The sequence below is a fragment of the Balaenoptera ricei genome, chromosome 9, assembly GCF_028023285.1.
Source record: "Balaenoptera ricei isolate mBalRic1 chromosome 9, mBalRic1.hap2, whole genome shotgun sequence".
Lineage (NCBI taxonomy): Eukaryota > Metazoa > Chordata > Mammalia > Artiodactyla > Balaenopteridae > Balaenoptera > Balaenoptera ricei.
The window spans coordinates 44,458,891-44,485,618 of record NC_082647.1 but is presented as its reverse complement, the minus strand read 5'-3'; the positions used below and the strand labels follow the sequence as shown (position 1 = coordinate 44,485,618).

Below are 26,728 nucleotides of genomic sequence, written 5' to 3'. Positions count from 1 at the left end.
CTGATGCCTGTTCTCCCCTACCATGCCCTGCCACTAGAATAACACAGAAATACTAGGGATAGTCCCATTTATATACAAATATTTAGGATATTTTTATAAGTGTATTTAAAATTCATGGAAAGTTGTGCTGGAATTTGGGGTAAAATTTTTTTAAAAACCTAAAGTTGGATAGATACATCAAATAAATTTCAGAAGGCTCTCAAACAAGTTGTCTTCCAGATCCCAACAGTAACAATAATTGTTTAGCTATGGCCTGGTGTGAAGCAAGGCAGTGTCAGGGATTGCTTCTTTCTTTCACAGGTAGTCACTCATGTGCTTGTGCTGGCCCTTTAAAACCATTTTTGCACTTCTCTGCATGTTTCTCTTGTTTTGTGGAGAACTCTGCTAAAGAATTGTAGCCTAGTTTTGGCAAGTAATAGAAGACAAACCAGAAATCACATAGGAAGTAGAGTGTGTTACTACTTACCTTGCACAATCTCTTGTGCTACAGCCTGCAACAAAATGTTATAGGGGTTTCGGGTAGGAATTTCTGTTTTATGTTGCATTGCCTTTTAGGAAGGACTCATCACAGCCATGTTCTGAGATTCATGAGCTGTTAAAATCTATTCCATATCAGTGTATAAGCTTTCATATTTCCTACATCTGGGACAAAGGGAAATGGTGTAGTCTTCCATCTGGCTTCAGAATATACTCAGCAAAGAAAAAGCATATGCAAGATCTAGTATGAAGCACTGGAGTAAAGCCTGAAGGAAGTATGCATTAAAAGTACCAGAACATGAAAATCCTCAGTGTTCAAAGGGGAGAATTCAGCCCAGCTTTAGACTGTCTCGTCTTGCAGACTCTGCTTTCCCACTGGTCTGACGTGCTATTTCTCCATGTTCAGAAGGCTCAAGCTCGCTCTTTGGCCCTAAGTTCTAACAGCTTGAAAATCTTATTGTTGGGTATTCCTACTTGAAATCTCTAATAAAAATGGGAAATTTGGGGGGCACCATCCTTTTCGGTATTTGGCTTGGAACTTATCCTGTCCTTCAGGGGCCTCCAAAGACTAACTACTTCGTCCTCTGAAACACTTCATTATGAGCTGAAAAGGAGCCAGGACAAAGACGCTGTTCTCTCTGAGATGGAACAGGGCAGTATGTTTGTCTTATTCCTAACGTGGCCAAGTCACCAAGCTATTCACCATCTCAAATTGGTCTTATTTATTTGTGTCATGCAAGAGAAATTTATTTTCTAAATTCTTAAGAGTTTGAATATATTTATTACACTCTTTGGAAGGTTTGGACCCAGCCTGTCCTGAGGCATTAAGATTTGTTTTCCATCAGTTCGAGCCTCAAACATAAAAGAGTTTCAACAGTGGCTGGGATATTACCTGACATTTTAATGATTGGGTGAAGAGAAGTTAAATTATGAGATGACCTGGATAACAACCAGACTTCAGAATCCTTTTCAACAGAGTGTTAGTGAGCTGCCCAGTACCCTTGATGGTGGTTAAAAAATATATAATAAAATGTCAGCCAAGCTCTTCAAGACAGATAGAGAATTACCCAATTCCCTCAACCTCTTCATTCTAAGTCTAAGGCAAATGTTTGTTTAAAATGTGAAAACTAAGCAGTTTATTTCAACTGGATGAATTTCATTCATTTGGGACAGAACAACAACCAAAAAAGTTAGTCTGTAGTGTTTGTTTCATAGCTGGTGTATTCTTAATAAAGAACATTCTTTTGTGTGTCAGTACTCAAAATTGGGACACCAAAAATGCAGCAATTAAGTAAAAACTTTTTATTTAATTATCATCTGTTTATAACTAATTTATTTATGATAAAAATAAGAGTTGCTAACATTTATTGGCCATGTTTGTATGCATGACATATTTTTATGGAGATTGTCTCATTTAATCTTTTCAAAAATTCCAAGGTAGATACTGTTATTCCCCCACTTTTTAGATTACTAAACAGAGGCTTCCATTGATTAGATTCCTTGTCTAAGATCATACAACTGTGGAGCTGGAACTGAAGCCCCATGAGTCCAGCTGCAGCACTGAGCTCTTATCAGCACGCTAGATGGTTTTCTTTATGGAGCCCAGTTCATCCAGGTAATGTGGTCGGTTGATGACAGGTCTACTGGATGATCACTTGAGAACAGAAAGCTAATCATGTGGCATTGCCCAAAACTGACAATTTTTTAAATTGAAGTATAGTTGATGTACAATATTATATAACTTAACAGGTGTACAATATAGTGATTCACAATTTTTAAGGGTTATACTCCATTTATAGTTATTATAAAATATTGGCTATATTCCCTGTGTTGTACAATATATCCTTGTAGTTTATTTTATACATAATGGTTTGTACCTCTTAATCCCTGACCCCTATATGGCCCCACCCCCTTCCCTCTCCCCACTGGTAACCACTAGTTTGTTCTCTATATCTGTGAGTCTGCTTCTTTTTGTTATATTCACTAGTTTGTTGTATTTTTTAGATTCCACATATAAGTGATATCATACATTAATTGAGAAATTGACAATTTTTAAACTTGTGTGTTTAGCACCCACATAATATAATTGTAGGCACTTTTGAAGTTAAGTTCATGGAAGTAGGTGGAACTGCAGTTGTATAGTAATCAAGAAGTACAACTGCTTTTTTGTATCCAAAATGATTGCTATTCATTATGTTCCCAGATGAAACTTTGTTTTTCTTTTTTAAGTGATAGATACCCATATGCTGCTGATAAGAGACCAGAGAAAACACAGAAGAATGCCACAAGAGACTGAAACAGAAAGTGTCCTGGGAAGTTGTTAAAGGATAATTTCATTTAAGGGAAAGTTTTTACATCAGACTGGCAGATGGGGGTTATTCATTTGTCTCTTCTAGAAATAGCTGAAAGAGGTACAACAGAAATCATTCCAATTCAAACATATAGGGAGATGAATTCAACCAGGATGCTAAGATAATTTTGGACGTTTTCAGCTTTATAGGCTGAGGGTTTCCATGAATATCACTGAGACCCATGATTCAGTAACTTGGAGGGTTAGAAGTTTCACTCCCTCTGCATTGTAACCCGTATCATTCAGGATAGAACCTTTGGGAAAAGTAAAAATTTTTTTTGTTTGTTTTTTTGTTTTTTGTTTTTTGTTTTTTTAGTATTGACGAGTAGCCATACCAAGTGGTTTTATACCTAAAACTAGTCATTGACCATGGCCTTCAGAGAAAATGTTTATCTACCATTTATTGAAAGTTGTGTCTATAAGAAGGATCATTTCTTTAATTCTAAAATGACCATTTTGGGCCAAGATCTTTTGTACTCATATTTGGGGGAAAGACTGTAAAGCATATTAGTTTAAAAAAAAGTAGTTTTGCTGGTAGAATTAAATGATAGTAAGTTCTTCTCATTGGCAAAATGGAAGTTCACTGTATGTCTTGAGTTTTTAATTTATTTTTATAAACATTATGGCCTGGACACATTAAGCCCATTTTCTTGTGCATAAAATGCCACTTTACCTCAACCTTGCCTTGTTCCTGTAAAAACAGAGGTTTGTTTTACGGCCCATCTAGCTGTATCTTTCCCTGACAAATAGACATCAAATAAAGAACCAATTGTTGTAACTTACTCAGAGACTTTTGCTAGATCTACTTACCTGAACAGCCCTCAGTAGTAACAAACAGAGCCCAGCCGATAAATGACTGGTTTTGTTTTCATGAAAGTTCTGAGAAGTATCACCTGCCAGGAGGGTTTATCTTGGAGTTTGGGGGCAAAAGCCTGTACTGGCTCCAGAATGATGACAGTCACTAATGTTTAAGTGATATTCTAACCTTTCCAAAATCATTTATATGATCCCATTTTATCCTTATAGGGTTTTTAGAAAATAAAAGCCATAATATACATAGCATATACTGTTTCAGTTGTTTTTTGCCCACATGAATTTAAACACACGCACACACACACACAATTTCCAGAAATATTCACTGTCAATTTCTTACTAGGTTAATGTACTCTTATTTTTCCTTTTCATATTTCTCTCTTTTTTTGTTACTCTCTGGACAGTTTTTCTCCCAGCCTTTGTGGAACATTGTGATTATTTGTTCAGACTCTCCAGTAAGGAAATATCCTTTTTGGCTATTCAAGTGACATATATTACACAAAAGCATTTGGCACAGTGTCCGACAAATAGTAAAATGCTCTGTGTTGACTTCTTTTCCTCCTCCCTCTCTCCCTCTTTTTGTTTTTGGTTTAGTCATTTGGTTGATAGTGTGGCATCAGCACACATTTGATAGATGGATAGATAGGTAATCTAGATAGATAGATAGATAGGTAATCTCTATCCATCTATCCTTGGTCCTTGATTCCCTCTCTATATAGATTTCTTTCCTTTGATCCTTTTTTTTAAAATTAATTAATCTATTTATTTATTTATTTTTGGCTGCGTTGGGTCTTCGTTGCTGTGCGGGCTTTCTCTAGTTGCGGTGAGCGAGGGCTAGTCTTCATTGTGGTGCGCGGGCTTCTCTTTGTGGTGGCTTCTCTTGCTGCAGAGCACGGGCTCTAGGTGCACGGGCTTCAGTAGTTGTGGCATGTGGGCTCAGTAGTTGTGGCTCACGGGCTCTAGAGCTCAGGCTCAGTAGTTGTGGCGCACGGGCTTAGTTGCTCCGTGGCATGTGGGATCTTCCTGGACCAGGGGTTGAACTGGTGTCCCCTGCATTGGCAGGCAGATTCTTAACCACTGCGTCACCAGGGAAGCCCCTCCTCTGATCCTTGATATTCAGTTTCTCTACTTTTTTATGCGTGTATTTTGTATTTATTTATTTATTTATTGGGTAAACGTGTACAGAAAGCAATCGTTGTTCTAGTAATTGTGCTTAATCGTGAGAGACACAAACCAGAGTAAGATAAAATCCTGAGTCTGGTGCATGAGATGCACAAATAAAGATGTCAAACCATGTGTGACGTGCTCTCTAGAGAATATAGAGGGGACATGTAGCGGGGTTGAGAGTTAGGGCCTGACTCTGGGATTGGGGCAGAGGGAAATTTTACAGAAGAGGTGGCCTGGAGAGGCCAAATGCTAACATGGACTTAGAGGCACACTTTTTGTTGGATGCCTAGCACTAACTAGATGTGCGACCTTGGGTAAATGACTTAACCCCTGTACGCCTCAATTTTCTCCTCTGTGAAGTCGAAGTAATAAAAGCATTACCTTGTTGGGTTGTTACCAGGATTAAATGTTATCATCTGTAACTCACTTAGAATAGCAATTGCCTCTTAAAAGCACTTGATAAATGTTAGCCATTGTTGTCACTATTACTTTTGCTATAATTATTACCATAGCTGTCATTATTATTCTTTAAACTGATTCATGAGGAACATGAATTTAAAGGAAATTAGGGGAGGACATTCCTGGCAGAGGACATAATTTAAATAAGAGTAGATGAGTGTGGAAAACCAGAGCTTGTTCAGGAAACTACCTGCAAGATCTCTAGAGTGAGAGATATGTAACAGGAGTGTACAGATGCTGTAACCCTGATTGTTGGACATTTAGATAGTTTTATTTTTAAATTATTATAAATACTTCTGTGTTATACATCTGCATGACGATATTATATGCATCTTTGATTACTGCCTTAGAGTAAGGACCTAGAGTTGAAAAACCTGCTTATGCTTCCAGCTTGCTCCCAAGTAAGTGCTTCTTGATTTAAAAGTTCATCTGTGACTTTTTGCTACCTCCTTGACATCAATGATTATCATTCTTTTTCATCTTTGTTGATATCAGAAGTGGAAACTGGAATTTTAATTGTGCATCTGTGGTTTTATTAAGATTGCATTTAAAAAATATTTTTAGCCGTTTGATTTTCTATTGTCGTAATTTTGTGATAATGTGCACTATTCCTATTGTTTATTAGTCTTTTATATTTTTCCTTCTGTGAATTATTCTTCATGCTTTCCCATGTTTCTGTAAATCAAAATATCACCTTTTATTATTGATTTGAAGAGCACTTTGTATCTAAAGGAAATTAACTCCTTTTCTTTAATATATGTTACAAATATTTTTTTCTGGGGTTTTGGTTGTTTTGAATTTTGCTTAAGGTAATTTGTTTGTATTTTTTTAACATGACTTCCTTTAGGTAGTCAAATCTATTTATTTTTTTCTTTATTGATTCCAAATATGTTTTTTCTTACTTTTTTCTTCTTGCATTTTACATTGAGCTCTTTTAGCCATCTGAAATTTATTGGACTTTTAAAAACCTATCTAACTTGAGGTTTTAAAACAATTTTTACCCCATATTCCAGCATATTTTATTGGATAATGCATCATTTTCCACTAATTTGAAATACTTACATTTTATACTAAATATTTTTATATACGTGGGACTATCCCTGGTATTTCTGTGCTATTCCATTTTCCTCTCCATGTATTCTGACATTGATAGTAATGCTGTTGTAATTATCATTACTGTATAATAGCCTTTAAAATTGGTGGAACAAATTCCTCAATTCATTATTTATTATTTCCTGGTTCTTCTCAACCATTTATTCTTTGTTACGCACTTTAGCATCATATTTTCAAGTTAAAACACTCCTTTGAGATTTAGAGTGAAATTGCATTAAGATTCAAAGTCAATTTGTAGACAGTTGACACCATTTTTATGCTGAATCTTGCTGTATTTTTGTCCATCTATTCAAATCTTTTATGGTTGTCTATAAATATTTAGTTCTATACCTATAAGCTTTGGCATTTTTTTTTCCTAGTTATTTTATCTTTACTGTTTTTTAAAAAAATTTAGTTAGTATCCTTTTGAGTATAAGAATTCCTCCATTATATTTTCTAACTAAATACTGTTAATGCAGAGGGACATGATCAAATCTTCAACCTATTCAAATATAGTTTTCTTTCATATTCTTGGAAATTTTTTAGGTGTACAATCATATTATCTGGAAATGTAATCATTTAATCATTTTTCTAACATATACATTTCTTCCTGTTTTCTTATCTTGTTATATTGCCTTGAATTTCTAGAATAATGTTAAATAATAGTAGTGATAAGTGGCCAGGATCCTCATCTTTACCGTGACTAACGTGAATGTTTTTATCTGCTTTATTCATAATGTTGCCTATTAATTTCAGATAGTTATTCCTAGTTCACTAGGTGATTTTTTTTTAAATCAGAAGTACGTGATGAATATTATTACCCTCTGTTGAGATTTCTTTTTGATACAACGTTTTGAAGAATTAACATTAATTGAATCCTTTTGCATTCCTGGAATAAGTTTTTCTTTATTGTTGCTTTTTAAATATATCATACTGATTTGCTAATGTCTTAATTTGAATTTTTGCATATATATAGTGCATGAGATTGCCCTTGAGGTTTTCTTCTGTGTGAGTTTGCACTCAGGACTTTGTGAAGTTTTTGAGCACAGTTCTGCTAACTTTGGAAAACAGATCTTCGTGTTAATGTCAAATGTTCTACCACTGTGCAGCATCCTGAGAAAGACTTAATTTCTTTCCCTATGATCATTCTTTTAATCATTTTCTTTACTTTTGTTGTAGTTAAAAAATTTCCTCTATGAACTCATTTTAATTTCCCAACTTTTAGAAGACTGCTTTGTCTTTTGCTCGGTGTTGTTGAAAAGGCATTATCTTCCACTTTACTATTTCACTTCTTTCTAGTTGTAAGTCCTATCTACTCTACTGAGCCACTTCCTCTCCTTTGTAATTATATTCTATAGATGCATCATCAATTCTGAATTCTTTTTAAACAGTCTAAGGATCTTTTTAGACGTCTAAGTATCTGTCTTTACTGGTGGCTCTTTTAGTTACTTCTATGCTGATTTCTTTTTTGCTGAGATGAAACCTCAGTCACTTTTCCAAATCCTTTCACTTTTCTTTTGAGCATGAGATTGGGAGGGATCAGATGTCGAGGGTATGAGGTACACACCATGATCCCGTTTTTGCCAATCTAAAACTCTTATTCTTTAAACAGTAATTCACAATCCCATTGCTGTGTGCCTTTTCTTTCTATCAGGGAGAAACAAGATTCTGGAATGGTTTAAGACTGGATTTTGGAGTCAGCACATAAAAGATTCTCTCATTCACTATGCGCATGACTTTGAGCAAGTCACTTAAACTTTTTAGAGTCTAGTTCATCACCTGTGAAATGAGACACTACTAACTACCATTTTAGGCAGCTGTAAAATGAGCAAACATATAAAGTAAGGAGCACTATGACTAGCACATAAAAAGTAATTAAAAATGGTACTAATGTAATTATTCACCTATCATAAATAAGCCCCTAATCCTGTCCCTTCATGCGGCATGGTCCTCCTTTCCATATTCTTATACAAAAATTGCATCCAGTTTTCACCCCTCAGAACCCAAAGTCTGGATCTTCAGTTGTCTGCATTGTTTGTACTGCACATTTCTGTCTGTACTTCTTAGGAGCTCCCTCAATTTCTGCCTTCTGTCTTGCTCTCTACCACAATGTGCTACCAATTATCGAGCAGGACTTTGATGCTTTATGTAATATCTCATTTACTCCTCATAATCATTTGTTAGGAAGATATTATTCCCACTTTGCAAATGAGGAAATAGAGATTCAGAATTATTAAGTGACTTGCCCAGGAGCTGAGTGGGCCGTTTTCCTGGAGTCTGGGGGTGCAGATTTTTACCTACTCTCCACTCAAAGTTGTCGTGAGGACCAAGGTCAAGTGAGAAGGTTTCACAGACTGTGGAACATGATGCAAACAGAACAGCTCTATCAGCCTAGTATTTTCTTTTCTCTCCTAGCCACCCCCTTTTATTCCTAAGTCTTCTGACATGTGGGTTGTACTGTGGGCTGGTTATCCTCATTCCCTCTGCATTTTCACACCTTTGTTTTCCTCCATTCTCTCCCTCCCTTCCTTTTATCCCCTGCGGCATTTCCACAGAGCTTCTTCTCTTAGATAGGTCTTACTCTATGTCTCCCTTTCTCAGCCAGAGAGAGCTCTCCTCACCCTGATGTTTTCTTGCCTTACTGACTCTTTCAACCTATCTCTTTTGTGTTTGACACCATTTAAAAATTGTTTTCATAGCTCAGTTATAGGCAGACAGCTTCACATTTTCCCTCTGTGTTTTTTAAAGGTTTGGTTTGAAAAAGGGCAGTACAGGATGTATAGGAGGTAAGAAAGAAGAGAAAAGAAACTGTTGGGAGGGGCTGCTTATTCTATCTTCAAAGAAAGCAGAGCTGGGGTTAGTCCAAGTTGTTTTACAATTGGAAGAGAGTCATCCTACCATAGTTTGGACGAAACCTGGCTTTTTATTGCCAAGAAAGTATAAGATGGAAATGGAGGTAAATGTGAATAATTCAAAGTAATGTTTAAACTTTGAGGATATTTTACCTTCTCTGGAATTAGAGATTTATGCTAGTCAAGAGTTAGGGAGGAATTTGAAATGTTTATGTTACCAGAGTGTAAAAAACATTGTCCAGTTGTTTATCTAATCTTTCATTGGGCTTGCTTTTAAAAACACGTTTAGATTTGAAGTAGCCTGGGAATAATAAACTGTTCCAGACCATAACTTGATGCCCCAGTGGAAATAAGATAGATCCTTTTTCATTTGTTTTGAGAAATTTCCCAAGCAGACAGATGTCTTTGTACCTTCCTTTGCAGTTCCTTCATCCACAAATGACTGTTATCAAGAAATAGAATTACAAGTGTTCTGTTACTTCTTTTTAACTTTAGCTCCCACAGAAATTACTACTGGGATCTTATTTCTTTTCTGGGCTGAACATTTTGTTGTCGTACCTACTCAGTCTCACAGATTCTCCATGTGTTATCATCCAGGAAGATTCATTTCTTAAAGATGTGTATTAATTAACACAAAGAACTTTTTGAGAAGCTTTTTTGATCCACAGAGCAACCACGTGTGCTGGGGCATGGGAATAAGAGGTACTATACTACATTCTGCTGTAATTATTTTCCAACCTCCCAGTGGAAAACGTAGATAATGTTATGTAAAAAATAGAATGAATTTTGGTTTCCATTTCTTCTTCCTAATCCCTTAGCCTAAATTCATTCACTCAAGGCAACCAGTAATTATTGTGTGCCTACTGTGTGCCAGGAACTATTCCAGGGCTTGGGATACAGCAACAAACAAAATAGACAAAGATCCCCGAAATTTTGGAACTCTCATTCTAGCGGGGGAGACGATAAAAAATAGCATGATAAAGAAGTAAACTACATAGTATGTTAGAAAATAACAAGTGTTAGTGTTAAAAGGTGATAAGTACTATGGAAAAAGAAATATCAGAAAAGAGGCAGTTACAAGATTGTAATTTTAAATTGGGTTGACGGTAGGCTTTGTTGAGAAGGCAACTTTTGAACAAAGACTTAAAGAAGTGAGGGATTTATCCATGCAGAGATCAGAGAGATGTGTCCCAGGTAAGGAGAATGAGCCTGGCATGTTCCAAGGACATCAAGGAGGCCAGTAGTGAGGCCAGTAGTGAGTGGTAGGAGATGAGGTCAGAGGGGTGAGATCATGTACAGCCTTTTGGCTGACTTTTGCTTTTTTCTGGGTGAAGTGGGGAGGACCATTTTGAAGAAAGGAATATAATCTTACATTTTAAAAGGATCCCTGCCTGCTGTATTGTGCATAGACTATGGGGGGTGGGTGGTCAAAGGTAGAGGTGGGCAGTCAGTTTGAAGGTTACTCAGGTAAGTAATTTAGCAATAGTTCAGGTAAGTGATGATGGTGGATTGCACCAAAGTGGTAGTAGTGCTGAAGGTGGTGAGAAGTGATCTGATTCTGGATACATTTTAAATGTAAAGACAACAGAATTCCTAACAGAGTGGCCGTGTTGTGTGAAAGGAAGAAGAGAATCCAGAACAACCCCAAGAGTTTTGGCTTGAACCACAGGAAGGATGAAGTTGAGATGAGAAAGGCTGTGGGATGGAACAGGTTTGTGGGGAAGATCAGGAGTACAGTTTGGGATATGTTGAGTTTGAGATGCTATAAGATGTCCAAGTAGAGATATTGACTAAGTAGTTGGATATACAAGTCTGAAGTTCAGGAGAGAAATCTGGGCTGGAGTTATAAAATTAGGAGTTGTCAGCACGAAAGTGTTATTTAAAGCCATGAGACTAGATAAGGCCACCAAGGGAGTGATTTTAGAAAAGAGATGAGAATCAAAGACCGAGTGCTGGGAGAGTCAGAATTTTAGGAGTTTGGGAGAAGAGGGGGAACCAGCAAAGGATGCTGAGAAGGAGCATACAGTGAGGTAAGAGGAAAATCAGTAGAATGTGGCATCCTGGAAGTCAGGTGAAGAAAGAGTTTTAAAAGGTGGTGGAACGATCAGCTGTGTCAAATGCTAATGGGTCAAGTAAGTTGAGGGCTGAAAACTATAGATTTAGCAACGTGGAGGTCACTAGTGATCTTGAATAAAGCAACTGTTTGTGGAGTAGTAGAGGCCAGGTCTAGACTGGAATGGATGTACAAGAGAAAGGAAGAGAATTAAAAATAGCAAATACAGACAGTTCTTTGGAGAAGTTTTGCTGCCAAGAGGAGTAAAGAAATGGAAGAAGATGCAGGAAAAGTGGGGGTCAAGAGACGGTAAATTATTCCTGATTTGATGTTTATTGTTGCCCTTTATTATTTATCTAGACCCCAGTCCTTGTTCTTTCTTTATCAAGCTGTTATTTCCTACTGGCTACTGTTTTTTTTTATTTTTTTGCTAGGCCAGACAACCAGTTAAGGTTTTCCTTGACTAGCTAACACGACAGTTCGTATTTCCTGGAGGTCAGGCAGCTGTAGCTGCTGCTCTCTGCCTTCTGAAAATTCACCACTCTCCTTTCCTTCAGCTTACATGAGAACCTCAGGCTTAGGTGTGGGAATTTTGGCAATATAAGGCAAAGATGATGAGAATAATAGTAATACTTATTATTATAACACTTAATGTATCACTTGCTATGAACCAGGCATTATTTGAAGTGCTTCATATAAATTAACTCATTTAATCTTTACAATTATCCTATGAGCTAGGTACAGTTATCATCTGCATTTTACAAATAAGGAAACTGAGGCAGAGAAAGATCAAGTTACCAGTTAAAAGAAAAAAAAGTAATGGTGGGGCTGGGATTAAAATTCTGACAGTCTAGCTCCAGAGTCCATGCTCTTGAAGCACCTGGAGAATTTTAAGAGCAAGATGTTAGCTAGAGAGATTTCATTTTACATAATATGAGAATTTTCTAGAGTTGATGGGCTGAGTTTTTTGAGAAACAAGATAGAATACAGGAGCTGATGGGGCATTTCCCCAGATTTACTGGCCTGTACATTAGTGGACTGTCACCAGCACGTAATATTGGAATGATGTGGTAGAGCATTCTTCAAAGATAACTTTTTTAAAGACTGTATTTCCTATGTATTTCCTCAAATTTCATGAATTCCTTTCCAAATCAACAAGTATATATTAAGCATCCACTCTTTGCATGAAAAAGAAAAAAAATTAACTATTTTCCTCTATCTGTTTATTTTCCTGTGGGAAGCTTATTTGTTTATCATGCAGGCTATAGAACAATCTGGAAATTAAAATAAAAAGGACTGTATATGTGAATATAACACTATACTGTTTTTTTAAGGATTCTTAAAATTTCTGTAGCTTTAGAGATGAAGTATGAACTAAATGACCCTTTGTTAAGTGTTAGTTCTTAGAGCACTGGCAGGCAATTGCCACTGAATCCTTCATTAATAATCCCTTCCTTTTCCAGAAGGACTTGCCAGCACCCATAAAATATTCACTAGGAGAATTAAAATCATATAAAAATAATTGGTGTTTGCTTCCTTCAAGGCATACATTTAAATACATTGCTTTATTCCTCTGCTCCTTGGCTGCCTCCTATGTTTAGTAACACTAGGTCAGCAGACTTCCTCTTTTAAGGTTCATCTGCTGGCCATTTCAATTTCCCATGAGAAAGCAAAGCTACCACTGTTTTACCCTTTTATCTTAATGTTTCATCCATTTATGTCATATTATCTTGTGGGTTTGTGTTTCTCAGTAGTAATGGCACTGCTGGTAAATAGAAAATAATGAATGTGATTATGCACCCCTGATCATCATCATCATCATCATTGGAGCCCTTTTAAAATTCCTGTTTTGATCTCAGAATAGTGGTTATCTAGGATAGTAGATTATCAGTGATTTCATCCTATAAAGAATGTGTGCACTGTTTTTCAAGTGAATTATTTTAATGCCTGGTTGACAATTTTGGCTTTGACCACTGGGTCCAGCTAGAAACATTCCACCACTGGTCTGCCTACCCCATCTTCTGGGTTTACCTGAGCATTTTTTACAGCATCAAATATAAATTCATGCCGTGCTCATGGCTTGTAGTTTCATGTGTAATTGGCTGTAACGTAATGACTAACGTATGTTGGAGGTTAGTACTGAAAATAATAGCCCAACATTTATTGGGGGCGTACTCTGTGCCAGGCTCTGTGATAACTGTATTACAAGCACTGACCAATTTAATCTTCGCCTCTCATAAAGTAAATGCTATATTTTCTGAATTTAGAAAAAAGGAAACTAAGGCCCAGACTTATGTGACTTTGCTCCAGACATAATGATACTTGCCATGTCCCATTTTGGATGTCCCTTTCCACTATCCATGGGCTGGTTATCATCTTGTGTACATTTCCCTTTTCTGCAAAATATGACATTGTTTAATGGACTATTGTAGAAATATATCATTAGATAACAGAGTTGTTTAGGAACGAGTCCTGAGTGCTTGTTCAGTTTCCTCATTTGTGAACAAATATGGTGAAACAGGTGCTCTCCAGAGATGTTGTGTTCTTCACTCTTTTCCCTCAACCTGTTTATAACTGAAGTGGCCCAGCAGAACTCTCAGTTTCAAAATCACCACCTAAACTCTGTCATTATTAAAAACAACACAATTTGGTCAAGATGATGGCTTTTAATTGGGTTATGGAAAGAAACTCAAGTTGAAGAAATGTTGCCAGGATCACTGAGGAATTAATAACCACTTGATGCAAGAGGGAAGCTGTGAAGAACACTGGATCTCTTATTATGTGGTGTCCAGGCAAAGTAGAGTTATGCTCTTACTCTTTCACTTTTTTAGTAATTATAATTACAGAACTATTGGCTTCCTTTCCTCCTCAACTGTAGCTATAATGTTTTATTTGTGCATGTATACTTTTGAGAGAGAGTTGGTCTCTGAAGAGGGACTTAGGAAAGTATTTGAAATGGAAATGTCTTAAAATCATGTGTCTTTCCAGTTGTACCTTGGGTTGCCTTAGGATTTAGAAACAAAATGGAAATTAAATACCACAATCACCTTCTTTTTGAACAAGAAGGTGCTATACTTATCAGTATAGAAAAGATCTAGTTGAAAGACAATAGATCTTGCATTTCCTTGGAGAGTGCTCTAGACATTGATCAGCTGACAAGGAAAAGCAAGTATTAACTTTCTCTTCTTCCTCACCTTCTCACAATGGCTGGGTAATACTTTTGTATTCCTGTTTGGAGGATTTAATGGCCTTGTTAACATGTGGGAAAACATTGCAATTGGAGACTTTAACAAAATAGTGAGTAGTTTTATTTTTTTTTAACTTCCATGTTTATGTTTTTACTGGTGTGTGTCTTTCCAAGTACTCCAGGTTAAGAACTAAATGTGTTAGAAAAACAGATGTAATGCAAATAAATGGGAGAGTTCTCATGTCCTTCAGTGAAGAAAGCTCCGAGTTCCTGAGCAGTAATTTTATGGGATCTTCTCTCTGTATCAGAAAAAAATTGTGCTTACCCCACTTCTTTCCCCTGAGTTCTGTTGTATCATAACTGACTAATGACCTATAGGACCAGACAATTCACCTACATATGGTAGGGGATCATAATGCACTAACATAGTACAGAGATCACTCTTACCAACAATTAATTGGGGAATTCACTTTATGAAGCCCTGTTTACAGACTGACATCTGGTGAACTTCTTAACCTGGATCTGTTCCAATCTTTAGGATTTATGGACTGTGCTTGCTTTTTTGTAAATAGGACTTTTTTCTGCTTGGTATATTCTCTTTACATAATTATCAATGGATGAAAATGGCTATGTTCCTGTATTTCTTAATCCTTTGTACTAAGTGGACCTAAATTCTAAGTGGTGGTCCAGCTAAAAGAATACTTGGACACCTATCATTATTCAAGTTGTGGAAACATCTTAATGCCAGGAGGACCCTACCCTCTTAAATCCAGATTCTCTGACTGGAGCCCTTATACCCCAAGGGACTTAGTATTCAGTCTTTATGGGATTTTTAAAACTTGTTGAGACACATGCTAGACCTCTTAAAATATATTAGACTTCCTTTTATTCACAAACTTGGTCTCTGCTGTGAGGTGTGAAATGGAAATATTTTCAAACATAGGTATACGTGCATAGTCCTGAACACATTTTAAGTTCTTACCGGATGTGGGGGGATCAAAGTTTATTATTAGGCAGTGGAAATGAAATCCCAAACATTCCACAGGCATCATGTTGGACACACATTACAGTGAACTTCACCTGCCTCTCAGTGGTTAACCATTATTATCTCTGTTGCTAGTAGATGAGCTACTGTCTAGCAGTCAGCATGTCATCTGCAAATATAGGGAGAAAGAAAAGTTATCAAATGGATTTAAAAGAAACATAGAAAAACAAATATCATATGTTGGAACTAGAAACCTAAGACTATATAGAAAGGCATTGTTTTCTTCTGTTTTCTTGAGTTTGAAACTGTAAAACTGTACCAGGTTAAGTGTGAGATGCCTCTACATTACAACAAAGTAAAGGGCAGAATGGAAGGGGAGATGAGAAAGATATTGACATATGCTCTCCAGTTCCTCCTTCAGAGAAGCAATGGCACCATATGATATCAACCTGATTTGCCACACTGTGATAAGAACTCATCCAGTGATACATTACATTCTTGAGGGCTTTATTTCCAAGATGTGCTTTGACAAGGTCTGACTGTTGTATTTTTAACAATCTCCTATATGTGTAGTTTTCTGGAGCATCTGCTTAGTAAGCACCTTGGTAAACCCAATTTCACAGAAGTCTTGGCTTTCTAAAATGGCCTGTAAGCACAGAACAGAGTCATGCACACACACACACACACACACACACACACACACATCATTAGTCAAAAAATTTCCAACAAGCATAGCTTTACCAATTATGGTGTGCTCTTAAGGAAATGTTAAGTCCAAGTACAAGATGGACTGGGCCCTTTGAAGTCCAGTGTGGAAGAAGAGAAGTCAGTGGAGAATTAAGAGGGGAAGTGCAGCCCCACTTTTCCTCCAAGCCTTTTGCTGTTTCTCTCCATGGCAGCCCTTACGTAAGTCTTTATCTGACACAAATTTTCCTAGCTATACCTCCTACTCTGCATTAAATTTTTCTAACTGCTATTGTATTTTTTATTCTTTAATATTTTATTATCTATACCTTCAGTAAGTCACCCCAAATATCGTCTGTAGAAGTGTACACAGAAAAATGGAATATGTTGATAATTCATCCTCCCCTCCCCACTTTTCCTTTTCATCCTCTATCTCCTTCTCTCTTTTACCCACCCCTCTTCCTTCCATTCTTCCATTTTGTCAAAAGATTTGTAAATACTTGGTTAAAATTGCTACACAAACATACAGTAGGATTCTTGGCTTTCTATAGCTTACATTCTTCTTGGGCTAAAAAAATATATTTTAAGAAAATAGAAGAATGAACAGAGTAGAGGAGAATTATCAGGAAAACTCTTATACATATCTTTAATGCCTATGTGTGGTTGTATGTGCACATTTACAGAGAGAGGGAGAAGGAGAGGGAGAATGAGAAAGGATAAAGAGTAAAACTATTCCAAATGAATATATTTTCGGAGAATTTTTTAACTACTCATAGTATCTTAGGGAAGCTTTTCATATTTAAGATAGTGAAATATTCTTTTCAAAGCACCCATTCGCCACACTTCACGTGAATTATAAACCTTTGAAATGAAATCTGAATGTTAACCTCAAAAACACTTTATCCATCAAGTAAATCTTGATTAAAAGAAAAATGTCACTGGTGTATATTTTTGAGGTTTCTGCTGTTTTAAATTCTTAGTGGCAGTTCAAGCATGTGAACAGAAGATTCTTTGGCTGGCAAGTCAGAGCATGGTCTGTGGTCATTTGTGATTCTCAAAGTGTCTCCTTGTTTGATTGCTTTTAAATATATGAAGAAAAAAGAAGAAAAAAAATTTTTCCTCCCTGAAAGAATGGAACATTTGCACCCATACACTCAGTTGATTGCAAAGGTCTCTGTTGCAAGAATATAAATCCGCCAAGTCCTAAAATATACCCGAAGAACAGCTTGCCAACCTTCTGGGTTTTCTTTATCACTGAAAGGAAGTACTGGTTAGGACAGCCAACTCACAAGCAAATCCACTGAGATCTTGACGGGAAAAAAGGTATTCTTGAGAAAGCTCCAACGGTTTAGGAAGCAGGAGAACCAGGAATCGGCTTTAGGATATGAGGGGCATCCGCTACCCTCTCTGAGCCTCTGTTCTGATGTCTCCTAAATGAAGGTGGTTGCACTAACAGCTAAAGTTCTTTGATTCCACAGATACGGTGTGGAAAGTGTATCTATGCCAAGAATATTCGTAGAAAACAGAGACGGTAAAATGTACTTTGTGCTGAGCACTGTGTTCAGTGTACACGGTCTCACATGATCCTCACAATAGGCCTCATTAAGACCCTCTCTTTACAGCTGGGGCAACTGATAACCTGCCTGCATCCAGCAGTTAGACCCAGACTGACCCATTCCTGAGTACTTCACAGTCTAAGTCAAGCCTTGCTGTTGGCCTCCTTTGCCTTCAGTGGCCTCCCCATTCACTGCCCACCTGGCTTTCACTTTTGATAGAGGAAAAGAAGAACAACTGGAGAGAATCCTAAAATATGGGAAACTCTAAGAATTTATGAAAAGAAACTGTCTTTAAAATTTTTCCCCAATCTAGTCATGAGAAAAACATTAAACAAATTCCAGTAGAAGGGCATTCTGCAATATGCTTGACCAATACTCCTCAAAACTTCAAGGCCATCAAAAGTAAGGAAGGTCTGAGAAACTGTCACCACCAAGAAGAGCCAAAGGAGATGCAGCAACTAATGTCATGGGGTATTCTAGATGGGATCCCGAGACAGAAAAGGATGTTAGGTAAAAACTAAGGAAATCTGAATAGGCTATAGATTTTAACTACTAATAATGTATCAATATTTGTTCATTGATCAAATGTACCATGCTAATGCAATATGTTAACAATAGGAGAAACTGTGTGGAGAATATATGGGAATTCTCTGTACCATTTACTAAATTTTTCTGTACATCTAAAAATGTTTTAAAAATTAGTCTATTTTTTTTTAAAAAAAAAGCTTATCACTGCCCAAACAAAAAGAGCATTTGTAGCAGTAGGGCAAATAATATTCTTTTAAAGAACTGCTACTATTACTCCTCCTCCTCTTCCTCTTCCTTATTGCTATTATTATAGTAATACTATGAGATGATCTGGCAGTGTTAAATGCCTCTAGGAACCTTTAGAATTAGGATGCAGTTGAAGAGCAGCTTTCTGTGAGCCTTGTATTAGGCCAGGCGTTGGCAAACTACAGCCAATGGGCCAGATCTGACTGTTTAAGTAAATAAAGTTTTATTGGAACACAACTAATGCTCATTCATGTTTACATTTTGTCCTTGGCTGCTTTTGCACTACAATGGCAAAACTGAGCAGTTGCATCAGAGACCAGATGGCCCACAGAGCTTAAAAAATATGTACTATCTGGCCAACCCCCGGTTTAGGCTACTTGAGTTACAAGGCAGATGGTGAGGCAGGTAAGCTGGGCCACCAGAATTCATCTGGGTTAGAATCAAGTATCTATCAAATAGAGCTCAGCAGATCAAGTAGCGTGAGTAAATAGAGTAGTCAGCTTCAGAGGTGGCCACATGTTTAAGGTGTCTGAACACTTTCTTTTTTTTGCTGCAGAGCTGTGTCTTTTGGCCCCATGGGTGTATCAGCTGTGTGAATCCTACCCCTTCAGACTCCCAACTTTAGGGACTTCCGTCTTGGCCTATTCACTCTACTCTTCTTTTAGTGTTCCTAACTTTGACATGAGAGTAAATAGTCAGAACTTAATGTGTTTTTCAATGTGCCAAGCACTTATACATGCTCATCAATTTCTTCCTTATGAAGTAGGGCTGCCATAGTCTCTGCTTATAGATAAGGAAACTGAGGCTCATTAAAGTGAAATAATTTGCTCAGGAAGGTCACTTGGCTCATAAATGCTGAGTTGTGGTTTGAATCGAGGCTTTGTTAAATTCCCTACAAATAAGCCCGCATTCAGTGCTGGAGCTGGCTCACACTGGTTGGTGAGGACCAATCATTGAATTTTTAGGAATTCTGTGAGCCAGTTAACAAATTCAGCCATTATTAAAAATTAAATTATGTAAACTTATAACCAAATAAATTGTATTAAGAACAAAGATAATACACCTCAAAACTCTTCACTAGTTATTTTATTACTACACTTTACTATTCTCTATGCTCTTGAGATTATTTATGTCTACGGAATCTGAATGGTGAAAGTGCTATCTCATGGTGTCCTCTTACACATCTCTGCCAAGCTCCATGTTTGGTGATGTCACGTTGGTTGCTTGAAACTGGCCATGGTAGGAGTATTTATACCAAAGAAATGGGCAAACACTACAGGTTAGGGCTTTACCTTTTTTCCTTGAAAGCCAGCTGGTTACATGTTTTCCAGAATACCAGTGCTTACCCTGCATTCTGATTTTGATCTCTAGTATTCTAGACAGTTACATTTGTTTCTGCTTGGCCTCCTATCTTGACCTTTGAACTCTATAACTTTTATAGTTCATGCTATAGCAATCTACAGAGAGGAGCTGAGCTCTGTTTTTTTTTTTTTTTAAGACTTATTTATTATTTAGTTATTTATTTTTGGCTGCGTTGGGTCTTAGTTGCGGCAGGCAGGATCTTTGTTGAGGCATGCGGGATCTTTCGTTGCGGAGCACGGGCTCTTCATTGTGGCGTGCGGGCTTCTCTCTAGTTGTGGTGTGCGGGATTTCTCTTCTCTAGTTATGGTGAGTAGGCTCCAGGGCACGTGGGCTGTGTAGTTTCCAGCACGCAGGCTCTCTAGTTGAGGCTCGAGAGCTCAGTAGTTATGGCTGCAGACTTAGTTGCCCTGCGGCATGTGGGATCTTAGTTCCCTGACCAGGGATCGAACCCGCATCCCCTGCATTGGAGGGCAGATTCTTTACCACTGGACCACCAGGGAAGTCCCTGAGCTCTTTTTTATTGTTGTTTTTGTTTGTTTGTTTGTTTGTTTTTCTGACAGTGGGTAGAATTTCCTTAGTGTAATTCTCTTGTTGATAAAATATGTTCCACCTGGTGAGGAGGAAGTTTCAACAATTTTATAATTTGCTTTTGAATGCAGAAACAGGTTTAAGGACAGCTTGTAATCCATAAAAAAAAAAAAAAACAAAACCCTAGAGTTGAATTATCTTTATAAATATAGGGTGATCTCCTATTGTTCAGAATTTTTGGTAAGATTTTCTACTTAAATAATTTTCTGGCTACATGAGGATTGTAGCCAGAAAAATTTTCTTTAAAAATGTTTAAATTTAAGTATAGTGGATTTACAGTGTTTCAGATGTATAGCAAAATGATTCAGTTATACATATACATATATATATCTATTTTTCAGATTCTTTTCCATTATAGGTTATTACAAGATATTGAATATAGTTCCCTGTGCTATACTTGTCGTTGTTTATGTATTTTATATATTGGAGGATTGCTATATATATTAATGTGCTACTAATTTGCAAAGAAACAAATTTTTGCAGCCAAGTTAAGTTAACACAAATGGTCATGCACATAATTTGATTGGTAACAATTCAGAGGAAGAGGGAGCATAGTGAAATGTCTCAGAAACATCCTCTTAAACATCACGGGTGTAATCTCCAATTTAGAAACTGTCTTGTTCCAAGTGCTATAGATACTGTTTGCAATTTGTGATACATGCTTCATGTTTTCAAATTTCACCTGCAGGGGTTAGGGTTCCAGATTACTCCAGAAAAGCGTTTTAAGCATTTAATTATAATAGGACTCTAAAATGAAGCCACCACTTATAACATTGTTCCTTATGAAAATGCCCCCAGAGTTCTGACTCGGGATCCCAGGTTCCTTAATGAAACTTCTTTTTACACGAGAGTACAGGGATAGAAGTGGATCTCCATAATTGTACCAGCAGTGGGCAAAGGAGTGCCTGGACATCCATATTGGTGGGGAGAGGGGGGCTGTTCTGGACATTATGCAAGGAGGGAGCTGCCAGACAGATATTGGAGTAGAAGGGAGGTACATAAGTTGTGAGAAGCCCCTGCTGTTGCCAGAATGAGTTTACTGGCTATTTGAACTTCTGATAATTAGGAGTTGGCTGAATTATTATTTTTAACCATAATTCCATGTATCATATTAATTAATGTAGACCATATCTTGAAATCAGTGCTGTTCAAAGTGTGAATAGAAGACTAGCATCTGTCTGCAAACTGTCTGTTACTTGAAACTGAGAATAAGCATTCAGAAACTTGTAGCAATTGACAGTGTACTTTTTACAATGATTGAATCTAAAAGATAAGGACCTGTATATTGTTCATTTTATTTTTCTAGTAATTCCTTTTATTCATTTTTATTATATGTGACAAAAGTATTGGTTTAGATAGATTGGAAATTTTAAGGCTGGTCCTTTTGAGAAGCATTGCTACAATGGGCTTCAGAAGGTCTCTGTTAGTTTGGAAATTTTATATTTTATTTCTCTCCTTTTACTGTGTACTCTGAAATTTTTGTTTGTTTGTTTGTTTTTACTTTGAAATTTTTAACAAATATTTTTTTCCTAGCAAAAATCTCATCAGATATGCCCATTTGCCCTTCTTATTCAGTAGGTGTGGGTGGGGCCTGAGATCGCATTTGCCTTCTGTTGCCTGCTAGCTGCACTGAACTTGCCGTTTTCTTTTTGCAAGGTACCTAGTTATCAGAAGCAGCCACCCTACTCTGGAATCCTTATAATTATAAATGTTGCCATGCCACAGCTACTTGATCTCCTGGGCTTGACCTCTACATGCACATCATCCCAGTTAACCATGGGTGAAAGCTTAAGTAATTGCATAACAGAAGTTATTCCCAGTCTGTTTACCCGCAGCCATGGAACCCCTATTTCTTACAGATAGGTGGGCGATCTAACCTCAAAATTCCATCTTGAAGGCCTGCTTTTTAGTACTACTTCCCATGTCAATGATTTTTGCAAGAAAACAGAGCCTGAGGCAGGAATTAAAGTGGCAGTTTATTTGGCCAACTCAAGGAAGGGAGGATGAGGAAAAAGGGAAGCAAGTCAAGGAAATACGTGAGGTAATACAAAGTGATGCATCCTTCGCTGGTGACCACTTCTCTCAAAGAGCCAGGAAGAGTCCCAGCAGGTGCATCTACTCAGCACACAGCACTTTTCTGGAGGTTGACCAAAAAGAAATAATAATTCAGAGTCGATCCAGGGAGAGAGGCAGGAGGGGAATTTTCTGCAAGGCTCCTTCCCTTCCCCCATTTCCCATTGGTTAGGATGCCAGATCTCACATCCTATTGTTCCTTCCAAGCTTAAAGTGGCAGAACTTCTGGGCATATGGTTGGTCAGTCTGGCCGCATGGAGGTATCCAAAGAAAAGAGGGTAACATTCCTAGGGCAAGTGACTGGTCAGCCCTGCAGTGGGATTTGAGAAATTCGTCATCTCTGTACTTTGGACAAGGCAAAACTTTTGTGCCAAGGACAAGAGAGGAAATTACATACATTGTAATTTATGTAATGTATAGTCTACAAGAGAGTCTACAGCAAGTGACTTTTCCTTTTGTCCCCACCTGATTGAAGAACTAGTGCTTTTGAAGTCTTCATCCTTCTCACTTGCCTCACTATTGAGTCAGCTGGAATAAACGGTAGACACTGATTAATCAGAGGACACCTGCCTCTCTCCACGTATGGCAGCACTGCTGTCCGATCACTGCACTCTCTCCCATCTGTTGGCTGGAGACACTTCTTCCCCAGTCTTGAAGTTTCCTTGTGTGCAAAGGTAGCTGCATCAGTACAACATGCCTGCCCTCATCCTGCTTCCTCCCTCCCTCTGCCTTGGGGATGGAGAAATGACTTAATCTGATTTATGGGTCTAGAAAGCCATTCTTCGGCCTTTTTTCTTGGGATCAGGGTTCTGTTTTGCCGGGAGCACTCCCTTCTTTCTGTTCTTCCCTGTTAATGTTAATCTTACAGAGGTACCCCTTCCCCACCTCTGCATACCCTATTCCTTTTTTCTCAGTTGGGTGAGAGTCCAGGAGGAGAAGAAGGGTGCTGTTTCTTGGGCTTCTCCAAAATCCTGGCATCTCTGAGCCTGTCCCTGGCCTCACAATAGTCTAAGCAGTGCTCCTCGCAACCACACCTGGTAGATCATCAGGTGAGATAAAACCTGCTGACACCCAAGACCTGCAGCCAGGTATCTCTTTGGTTGATGCTGCAACTGGGAGCCATATAGTAAATGGTTAGATAACACAGGCTTTGGGAGTTGTCACGCTTGGGTGTGAGCTCTGTCTTACTCCTTAGGAGCTGTGTGACCTTGGCAAAGAATTAACAAGAAGAATGGCTTTGGGAAAAAAATAAGTACAGTGTACAGCATGTAAGAACATTTCCAGGAAATGATGTACTGATCTCCTGAAACCTCAGTCTTCCTATCTGTAAAAGCAGAATAATAACATCTATTTCATGGTGTGATTTGTAGGAACTAAATGAGATGATATGGGCAGAGTTTTCAGCATTGAGAAGGTATGTAATAATGATAGTTATTGTTACCATGATCTATAGTCTTTGGAAAGAGATTAAAAATAAGCCTGGTTCTCCTTCTGGATGGGGGCCCTAGCTATTTTAAGATAAAGCCGGGCAAGATCCATTGCATTGGTGGATAATTCTAACATTTCCTGTTTGGGGAACCTCTGAGGCTACCTCTAATTCTTATTTTATGAGTGTGGAAATCCTTGTCTCTCAAGTTTCCCTCAACATCGATTTCTTTTTCAGAGGTGATACAGAGGGATGGATGGTAAGGTATACTTTCCTTCAGACCGGGGATCTTGACTTCACTCTCATTTGAATGACATGGTTTACATATCAGTGCTGCTGATACCCTCTCTTTATAAACCCCCTCACACATAAAGCCAAACTTGAATATGGAGGCTTTGGACTCAGTGTATGAGAAGCCTCAGAAAAGGAAAAATCACACTTCAGTTACAAGAATGGCTTTGGGAAAAAATGGGTACAGTATACAGCATGTTAGTACATTTCCAGAAAATTAGTCAAATTAGTCAAATCAAGTTGCAGATGTAGTCAGGAAATTCTCAACATGAGTTCTCCGTACAATATTTTGGTGGATAAAATCAAATGACTTATACCTAATATTTTAAAAGTGCAGTGGTCCCAGCTTATCCTCAAGTCACCTTGGAATTGACTTGGAATTGAAAGCTTCCACAATGCATTCATGGCTTTGCTGTGAATTATGAAGTGTTTGTGTCTGTGCTGTAAGGTGTTGGGATTCAGGAATAGAATCAAATTCCTGAGAAATACCACCGTAGTCACCAACTCAGAACACCAGTGGCCTTCCTCTTTGTTCAGGGAAGTTTTCTTTCTCTCACAGTCGATGTGCTTTGTTTCTTTTATAGTTTCTGATGCTCTGGTATTAAAGGGAATTTCTGCTGAGGTACCATTATAGTATGGATATCACATATGCTATAGATTTTGTCCTTTCTGACTTTAAAAGGGTTAAATTTGAAGACAACACCATTGCTGCTGTTGCTAAGTGCTCATCGGTATGTCTTTAAAGGCAATGACTCATTCCCAGCATTTTCACCAAAAGAGAAACATTTAAGATTATTCTTTTTTGGTCTACTCCTGAAGATTGTTGTCTCTTTATTTATTATCTTCATGACTGGTACGTTCTTAAGCTGAGGTTGCCGTATGGAGAGGTAGATTTTTCTACACATTGCTTAAAATATTGTTTGTATTTTTCATCTAGGTGGCTGTGCTACGATCCCTGAATCAGACCTAGAGGAAAGATCAGTAGAACAAGACTCCAGTGAACTGTTTACCAACCACAAACACCTCATCGTGGAGACGCCCATGCCTGGTAAGAGAATGGGGGGCCTTCGCAAATGGTACGTCAGGAACAGCGAGACACTGGTCAGGTTTTGTCATACCAGAAAGCATTTTGCAAAATTGCTTGTTTTCTAACTTATCCATCCTTCCCCTTGGCATTGGTGCAGCTGAATTTGATCATTTGTGTATTCCTTTCAATATTCAGACCTTTTCTCTCTCTTGCTCTCTTTCATTTTTCCAGAAGTTTCACCCCTCCAAGGAGTTTCAGAATAGTTGAAGTAGAGTTGTCTGGTTGAGGGGAAGATGGCCTTCCCAAGGCTGATCATGTGTGGACCTCATGCCAAGCACAGATGAAGGTGCTTCATACAGCTCACCTGCCAGGAGATAAAAATAGGTAGAGATGGGGATGGGGACTTTTAATTTTTCTAGGAGGACTTGTAATGCTATGGGCAAGTCAGTTGAACTTGTCTTACCAGGAAAGGATGTTGCTGCTTTTTGGTCATCTGTATACTTTCAGCCACAGGATATAGTGAGATGACATCTTTTGGGGGCAGACTTTGTAATGCAAAGACCCAGATCCTACTTGATACCCCAATTTTTTCACAGAATTCTTATATATTAAATGTATCAAGTTTAATAAAAGCATCTCATTGTCAAACAATATCTTGGATTTGATTTATAATCAGAGGGTTATATAGTTGATTTCTTTATTTATTTAAAGTGAAGAAATTGAACGGAACTAAAAATGTTGCTTCTCCACAGTAAGACTTGAATGTGGTTATTTTATAAATACAAGAAACTACTATTAGGCTAAAAGTGGGAAAAGGTGAGTTTTCTAGTATTGTATGAAAATGTTAAAATATTTTCAAGGAAGCTAGTACATTAACATCCTCTTTCATTACCCCAATGGGAGATACCTTTTAAAAATCCAGGTTATAGAAGGATTCACGCTTTATTATAATTAAAAGGTAAGGTTTTCATATGCAAGAAATAAAGGGGATTTTGCCAATTTTGAGTTAAAATTACAGTTGAAAGACTGATTTATTTAAATAAAATATGTCTGTGCCAGTTTTGGAATGCCTCAGTCAGTACAAAGGAGAAAGTGGCTCGCGGTTTTTCTATAAGTGAAATGTCAAAAAAATTGCAGAGGATGTATTATTTATTATTTATAGCATTCTTTTTTAGGAGACGCAGCAGAAGATTAAGTAGTTTTCATTGTCAAGTATGGGAGTGGACAACTTCTAGCCTTTGGGCCAGAATCAACCATTAGGTTAATGTTACCCAGCCTGTGGGGACCAGTAAAAGATGTCTTGGCTCTGTGTATGCCTAAAGATGCAAAACCACAACGCTTCTGATCATCTTTAACAGCTTCATTGAAGAAAGGTTAGGAGAGAAGTATATTCCTTCTTTAAAGAGTGTTTCTGGGTTGTGTCTTTTTTTCTTTTTCTTTTTCTTTTTCTTTTTGGTATTTGGTTCCCATGGATATTTTTTCCATGGAGTGCATGTGTCCATGTGCTCATCT

General features: G+C 37.6%; 1 protein-coding gene across 9 annotated transcripts in view; it reads left to right on the top strand.

Annotated features, from left to right (window-relative positions):
• The window catches only part of BBS9 (Bardet-Biedl syndrome 9), a 713,234-nt gene that overhangs the window by 437,904 nt on the left and 248,602 nt on the right, over positions 1-26,728 (top strand). For 4 of the 9 annotated variants that reach the window (XR_009504851.1, XR_009504850.1, XR_009504849.1 and 1 more), the window contains exons 22-24: positions 25,127-25,237; positions 25,448-25,600; positions 26,392-26,589. Coding sequence is in view for 3 of the 9 variants with exons in the window: in XM_059932716.1 (XP_059788699.1) it covers positions 25,127-25,237; positions 25,448-25,479 (143 nt within the window). In the remaining 6 variants the exon portion in view is untranslated. Of the gene's footprint in view, positions 1-25,126; positions 25,238-25,447; positions 25,848-26,391; positions 26,590-26,728 lie in introns of those variants that run through there. The other 5 variants (XM_059932716.1, XM_059932713.1, XR_009504853.1 and 2 more) reach the window with 4 other exon arrangements.